The following is an 8,335-nucleotide window of genomic DNA, read 5'->3' as shown; positions in this document are numbered from 1 at the left end:
ACTCCATAATGCCAATAAAATCTTCAAAAGCTTTTGTCTGGCACCTTAAAAGTGTTTTCCATTGTTCCCAGAAGCGCTCCAGCTTAAAGCAGGAAGAAGAAAAAGGAAAAGAAAACTCCCTTAACAACAGGCTGCTTCTTTTTGTAAGCTTGATTAAAGCTCATTATTACAATGATTCATTCTTAATTCCAAGCAGAGTGAAATAGTGGTAATACATGCCTCTAAAAATCCACTTTTAGATTATGAAAATACATTTATTTTGTTTTTGTCCTGGGCACCAAGCAGACAGACACATTCTGCAGTTGAGTCTGGACATGACTTTTACAGCACATAATACATACTCACTTCCTGGACAGTTAAATTCTTGGGAATAATAACACAAGTAATTTAAGAAACAGCTTAACAGCATAGTAGCTTCAAGACATTTATTTCTCTGGATAAACAAATGTAAATCGTTAATATAAGTGAAGTGTATAAATTACTGCAAATGCTGAGTCTTTGTATTTGCCGGTATTCATCTTGCTGCTTTTTCAATTATTCCATTGTGATCTCATAGTTTTTGTAGACAGCTTTTAGCTTTTCCACTGTGACTGCATGGTCAGCCTTCCCATAACCCTAAAAAAATATAAGTTATATGTCAGTATATTTTTGAAAGGAATCATAAATCATATCTTAAATATTATTATTACAAACCAATTCCAAAAAAAGGTTTCAACAGTTTAACTTATCTGCTAATTCTAAAGTGTTGAAACACCTTTCCTATTAACAAAGTTCTCTAATTGTTTGAATGCTGAGAACACCAACTGTTGAAGCTACATCCATTTTGTGTCTCAAACCGCACCCTAGGCCCTACAAAGTGTGTGACTGAACAATTTAAAGTGCACCTATGAGACACCTATGAGACACTGAAACACAGCTGCTCCCAATGCTGTTGTTACTTTGAACTCTGCATGAGTTTTAAATCTCCACATAGTAGTCAAGTAGTCAAGTGAATAAGATTGTCTGTATTGTATTTTCCGTGCACTACAAGCATCTGTGTAACCAAAAACAAATTCCTTGTATGTGTGAGCATACTTGGCCAATAAAGCCTGATTCTGAAGTCTGGCCCTGCAAGACTAGTGTGAAAAAACACCAGAAGACTTCACAGAGCCCTGACCTAACCACAACTGACATCTTACTTAATTCACATTTTACATTTTTAACTGATGGAAACCTGTTAACCCACCCGAGGTTAAGAAATGAAGTCGAGACTGCCGTGCCAACAATGCTGCTCCTGCCAGATATGACGGGAACCTGGCGTGTTTGCACCAAAAATGTCAAGAACTCACTACAGACTTTATCACAGACTGGACTAAATAATAACTCTTTTATAAATTATTTTTGATAGTTTTTACTTTCAGTTCATTTTAATTTTGTGTATGTATGATTTGTGTAAATCCTATTTATTCAAATTATTCTTCAGGCCACCCAAGGAGGGTGGGTCCCTGCTGAGTCTGGTTTCTCTCAAAGTTTCTTCCTGGAATTTTAAGAGAGTTTTTCCTTGCCACTGTCGCCCTCGGCTTGCTCAACAGGGGTTTTGGTCTGTTGGTCCTGGACTCTGTAAAGTTGCTTTGAGACAATGTCTATTGTAAAAATATATAAATAAAGTTGACTTGACTTCACCTTAACCCCACTGAACACCTCTGGGATAAATCTGAAAGTCAATTGTGAGCCAGGCCTTCTCATCTATAAGGCCTTACATGTTTCCTTGACTAAAGAAAGCCTTTCAAGAAAAGTGAAGGCGACTCCATGTTATGGCTTATGGTTTCGGAATAAATGTCCAACAGGTTCATGGTTATAATTAACCTTTCAATTAAAGTCGAGCAGTCACCTACAAGTTTCAAAAGAAACACGAAACCATAATCTAAATCATTTTTTAAAAGAACTGAGACAAAAATTATCTAAATTAATGACAGTGAGTCATTATCTTCAAATGAAGAGAACTTGGAAGAGTGTTCCTGTTGGAATTTCTCCAAGAGCTCAGCAACATATCCAGTAAGTCACAAACATTCCAGAAAAACTTAAAAACTGAATATGTCTCTGTATATATGCCTAATCTAAGCTCAGTGCTTATGACTTCAAAATAAATGAGTAAAAAATGCTAACCAATTGAAACGTGCTTGTGTTTTTTTTTTATTGCACCCGAAGGTCTTATTATGTCTGTCAAAAAATACGACACTTTTACTAACGTTATACTATCAGTCAAATATAGTGGTGGTTAAGTGATGTGCTTTGCTGAGTTTGGACATAGACAATTTGCTATTATTTAAGTCCTTATGAGGTATTTAAGGACAGTGCTTATGACTTAAGCTTATGACTTAAGCTTAAGCTCAGTGCTTATGACTTCAAAATAAATGAGTAAAAAATGCTAACCAATTGAAACGTGCTTGTGTTTTTTTTTTTATTGCACCCGAAGGTCTTATTATGTCTGTCAAAAAATACGACACTTTTACTAACGTTATACTATCAGTCAAATATAGTGGTGGTTAAGTGATGTGCTTTGCTGAGTTTGGACATAGACAATTTGCTATTATTTAAGTCCTTATGAGGTATTTAAGGACTTTTGCCTGTAACATAAAGCTGAGCTCAGGTTCCCTGCAGTGGTTCTCCAAAGCAATCATCATAATAAGGTAAAAATGCTAATATCAAAGCATTCAGCATTCATTGTACAATTAGTTATACAGTTAAGAATGTAACTTTCTTCAATAAATTACAATTTTAAATAAAATGTGTTGTTCTTTTACCACTTTCACTTTGTGTAATGTTTTGTTGTCAACAATTTAAATGTGTGTGATTGCATTAGGTGTAACTAGGCAATAACAACCAATATTAGAAAAAGGACAATTACGTTTTGACAGACTTGTACAAAAGCTAATTTAAAATAAGCATAAGCCATCTTTAGCTTGACTCATTACCAATTATAATTATAAAAAAATAAAGAAAATGTTTAATTACCGTAGACTCCCCAAACACTCGCAGTTTCTTATCTTTGCTGTTGTGCTCTATCTTCCCACCACCAAGACAGCTACACTCCAGTCCCAGAGCTTCCATAGCAGGGTTCAGTTTTTCAAAGATATGATCTAAAAAGCAGAGGACATGTACATAAATTGGTTACATTATATTTTGACTTCTTAAAACGTAATATCAGATTTTTTTTTTATATTCCTGAAAGTACGTGGCCACACCTCCTAATTATAAATTTTGAATCATTTTTTAACCATACTCACCGGCCACTGGAACTGTGTGGCACATGTTGTAACATTTTATTTTAATGTAAAACCTTTTTTTTTTTCTTTTTTTTTTACCCAGTTTTTCATGTTGGCTATGTTGTTTGTTCATTAGGATTTTAATGTTATGTTATACACTTTGGTTACATTTATAACAGGACAGGTAGAAACAGTTACATGTGATTCATCAGTTCAAGTTGTGAAACACCTTAACAGGCAATTTTGTATCTTCAATTCTTTTCATTTACATGTCTTTAAACTGTGGGAGGAAATTGGAGCTCCTGGAAGAAAACCCACGTAGACATGGGGAGAACATGCAAACTCCACCTGACTGCTCCACCTGGGAATTTAACCCAGGACCTTTTTGCTACAGTGCTACCCACCCACATGTCAACCTCTGAATGTTGTTTGTTTATTGGGATTTTAACGTCATGTTTTACACTTTGGTTACATTTATGACAGAAACGGTAGTTACTCATTACACAAGGTTTATCAGTTCACAAGGTTATATTGAACACAGGAATGGACAATTTAGTGTCTCCAATTCACCTCACTTGAATGTCTTTGGACTGTGGGAGGAAACCGGCACACCCGGATTAAACCCACACAGACACGGGGAGAACATGCAAGCTCCACACAGAAAGGACCCGGACCGCCCCACCTGAGAATTGAACCCAGGACCTTCTTGCTACAGTGCTACCCACCCACAGGTCAACCTCTGAATGTTGCAAAAGAAACTAAATTAAGTATTAAGGTGTCACAAACTAAGAGAACTAAGTTATCATATAGATATCATATATACATATACAAGTGTACAGTACAATGAAATTCTTTCTTTGCATATCCCAGCTTGTTTGGAAGCTGGGGTCAGAGCGCAGGGTCAGCCATCGTACGGCGCCCCTGGAGCAGACAGGGTTAAGGGCCTTGCTCAAGGACCCAACAGTGGCTGCATAGCAGAGCCTGGATTTGAACCGCCAATCTTCTGGTTGATAGCCCAAAGCTTGACCCACTAGGCTACCAGTTACTGTATTACGTTTTGGGGTAATTGTTTTTAACAAAACCTTTTATTTAATAATTACAATTATCATATGTGTCATATGTTGAAATTACTGAAATGATTCCAAACATTAAAACAGTCATCTGCATCTACAATAAAAGAAAATATGTTCTAAATGCACTAAATGCTTTATATTCAGTAGATTCTCTGACTCTACAAACCCTGTTCAAACACTTAACCACATATGCTCCTCTAAGCAGCAGACTGGATCTTAAAATGAATTTGATGCCTACATACCAGGGGAAGAATGCAATAATATATCAAAGCATTTCCAGCTCATAATTTTTTACTGTCCAAAATGTTATGAAGAAAATAGCAGTTAAGGGGAGGAGATGAAGCCATGACAAGATCTGGAAGACTTCACACACAATCTGCAGGAAGGTTCTGCCAAAACAGGCTTGGTGGTTGGCATTGCTTCCATGAGTTACTAAGACATCAATACTTTGTCAAATGTCATATTCGTTATGCAATATCAGTTTGAAATGTGTAAATGTTATTAAATTGTTGGAGTTAGATGAGCATTTATTTGGAAGATTAAAATATGTGTAAGCGTTGAGGGATCCATTTTGCTCAAACTAAAACCAACCCGCTCAGCTGTTGTGTTTATTTCATTTTGCAATGTGAACTTACTGTGGTACTCAGCACTCTTTGTGCCCCTTACTATGTCTTTGTGCTCGGTTCCACCCTTAACCTTTATCTTTACTAAAATGTATTTAAACTTTCCCTCTGGGTCTATCTCAACGTCTGCAACTTCTTCCAGATGACTAGCCATGTTTCCCCGATATAAAGCACACACACCACACAGCTATTTCTGATACACACTTCTGAAAGCCAGGCGTGCTGTTTATCAGTAAACCAATAAGCGCAAGGAGGAGGCGGGACTTTCCGCTTTATCTCCTGTGTAATTAAAGCAAACGTGTGTTAGCGGCTTTTTCAGAAATAGATAGATTTATTTGCGCCAGCTTTCTACTTTAATTCACATATTTCTAACAGTACAGCAAAATAGCAACAACAACAACAAGAAAGTCGAAAACCAATAGGTTATGTGCATTCCATTACACCCTAGTCCACAAAACTAATTCGAAAATACACTATATTGCCAAAAGTATTCACTCACCCATCCACCTGTGCAACAAGTCCAGTCGTGAAATTTCCTCGCTACTAAATATTCCACAGTCAACTGTCAGTGGTATTATAACAAAGTGGAAGCCATTGGGAACGACAGCAACTCAGCCACGAAGTGGTAGGCCACGTAAAATGTTGAGGCGCATAGTGCGCAGAGTCAATCGCTATAGACCTCCAAACTTCATGTGGCCTTCAGATTAGCTCAGAAACAGTGCGTAGAGAACTTCATGGAATGGGTTTCCATGGCTGAGCAGCTTCATCCAAGCCTTACATTACCAAGCGCAATGCAAAGCGTCGTATGCAGTGGTGTCAAGCACACCGCCACTGGACTCACTAGAGCAGTGGAGACGTGTTCTCTGGAGTAGGTCGACATCATATTAAACCCTATGGATTAAGAATGGGATGTCACTCAAGTTCATATGTATGAACAACAGCCAGCCTGAGCGACGAGGGGGGGTCCTAGAGCCTATCCCAGCTTTTCAAAGGGCGCAAGGCACACAGTAGCACCCTGGACAGGGCAGCAGTTCATTGCAGGGCAGACACACATACACACACATACACACACCCACTCACCTATAGGGCAATTCAGTGTCTCCAATTAACCTGACTGCATGTTTTTGGACTGTGGGAGGAAACCAGAGCTCCTGGAAAAAACCCACGCAGACACGGTGAGAACATGCAAACTCCGCACAAAAAGGACCCAGACTGCCCCGCCTGGGGATCGAACCCAGGATCTCCTTGCTCTGAGGCGACAGAGCTACTCACTGAGCCTTGTACCCTCGCCTATTTTGCACTGAAATTCCTCCAGATTCCTTGAACTGTTTAATGATATTATGTACTGCAGAGTGAAAAATATTCAAATCCCTTTTAAACATTGAAGTACATTGTTTTTAAACATTTCAATAATTTTTTTTCATGCATTTGCTGCCAAACTGGAGATCCTCTGCCCATGCCTTTTGTGGATCCTTTTTTGTTTCAAATCATGATTACAATAACCTGTTGACATCACCTGTTCGAAACAAATCATTTAGTCATTACAAGCCTTAAATATACCTCATCCTAACTTTTTTTTTTTTACATTTATTACAGACCTTAAATGCAGGAATAGAGGTATATTAACAAATTAAATTACGTTGGTCAGACAAAACATGACATATCTTGGGTTCATACTGTCAATGAAATTAAATGAAAAAGTCAAAGTAAATGTGTTTTTATTTGCATTTTCTATACTTTCCAAACTTTTTCTGATTTGGGGTTGTGTATACACCGTATACAACCCACATTTCCAAAAATTTGGGTTGCTTTTTAAAACACAATAAAAGAAGAATCTGTGATTTCTTAATTTTCTTGAATCTTTATTTAACTGACAAAAGTAGCAAGAAAAGATTTCCAGTGTTTTTACTTACTTTATTGTATTTTGTAATCAGAAACACATTTAGAATTTTATGCCTGCAACACACTCCAAAAATTGAGACATAGACAAAGTAAGACTAAAAAAAAATAAAAAATAAGAATGCTCACATTAAAGTGTTCCACAATAAGTAGGTGAATTGGTAACAGGTGAAAGAATCTCAGTCTGTGTAAGGCAATGCCAAAAAATCTGTTGTATGTGCATGGCCTTTGAGCCCTCAAAGTAGATCTCAGAGTACTTCAAAAAGTCACTCAACACAGTCCTCAGCTGCCTCAAGAAATGCAACCTGAAACTTTATTACATTAATTCTATGCAGAACTGCCTTTTCAGAGTTCTTTGGGCCAAGCTCATCATATGTGTGAAGGTACCAGAAGTCCATGATTATTTCAGCAAGACAATGTCAGGCCTCATTCTGTATGTGCTATAACTGTAGACACAGGATGTGTGTGCTTGACGGGCCTGCCTGCAGTCCAGATCTGTCTTCTATTAGGAATTTAAGGAGCAACATGAACAGGAGACTTATTGTGGTTAGAAGAGAATTGGAAGACGTTTTATTGCATTTTACGTCCCAACGTAAAATTTTTTTATGAATTCCATATTACTGTATAAAGCATAGGGTCTTATGACTTTTCGCTGAAAATCCAGATGTTTTGATGTTAACCCCAGTCCCAAAATGTCCAAAAAACTTGAACTTTAATGTGATAGACACTGGCCAAAGGTGCCTATCAAAAGTGCAGGGTTCTTCACACCTTGTCATAATGAATGAACATGCAATTTTTAGTGCCCTAAGATGTGAATGTGTGTGTAAGGCTGGTGTGCTAAGAAGTACTGGTAACCTAGTTTTTGGTTCTGGGTTCAGATCTGCACTTCAGACAATGTCTGTGATAAATGTATTTTTCCTATGTCTGTGTGAGTTTCTTCCTAGTACCCTGAGTTTTTGTACCACCTCCCACCAGTGGAACGAAGGTTCATTCATTCATTTATTTATGTTTTACCACAACTTTATCCTGGTCAGGGTCATAGTAGGGGTGATCATTGACTGGAAACACCTCAGCCAGTCCATCAAATGGCACACACACACACACACACACACACACTCACACTTGGGGCATTTTTAGTAGCTCCAATTGGCCTGATTGCATGTCTTTAGACTTGTGTGAGGAAACTGGAGCTCCTGGAGAAAACCCACGAAAACACATGGAGAACATGTACATTCCACACAGAAAGCACACTGGCTGCCAGGCCGGGAATCAAACCTAGGCCCTTCTTACTGTAAAATGACAGCTTACTTTTTAAACCATAACACTGTATTGTTATATTTTTTATTTAAAAGCTTATTTGATTTACAGACCCTAATTTACTGCTGTATCACAAGAATATCCTGAATCAAAATAAAATTAGAAAACTATTAGAGATAAAAAGTGTGTTAATAAAAAATAGACTTTTTTCTAAAGGCCCATCCTAAAATTAACATCC

General features: G+C 37.6%; 1 protein-coding gene across 1 annotated transcript; it reads right to left on the bottom strand.

The window, feature by feature from the left end:
* Positions 1 to 411: 411 nt before the first annotated feature.
* On the bottom strand, positions 412 to 5,158 carry si:dkey-51e6.1. The gene is made up of 3 exons (XM_063001221.1): positions 4,954 to 5,158; positions 2,995 to 3,119; positions 412 to 615 (listed from the first exon to the last, which is right to left on the bottom strand). Exons 1-3 carry the CDS (start codon positions 5,093 to 5,095, stop codon positions 535 to 537), a joined length of 348 nt encoding a protein of 115 aa, XP_062857291.1. The 5' UTR covers positions 5,096 to 5,158; the 3' UTR covers positions 412 to 534.
* Positions 5,159 to 8,335: the final 3,177 nt, after the last annotated feature.

Source organism: Trichomycterus rosablanca, chromosome 9 (genome assembly GCF_030014385.1).
Source record: "Trichomycterus rosablanca isolate fTriRos1 chromosome 9, fTriRos1.hap1, whole genome shotgun sequence".
In the NCBI taxonomy this organism is placed as follows: Eukaryota; Metazoa; Chordata; class Actinopteri; order Siluriformes; family Trichomycteridae; genus Trichomycterus; species Trichomycterus rosablanca.
Note: the sequence above shows the minus strand (reverse complement) of the source record. Positions and strands in the feature narration are given on the sequence as shown.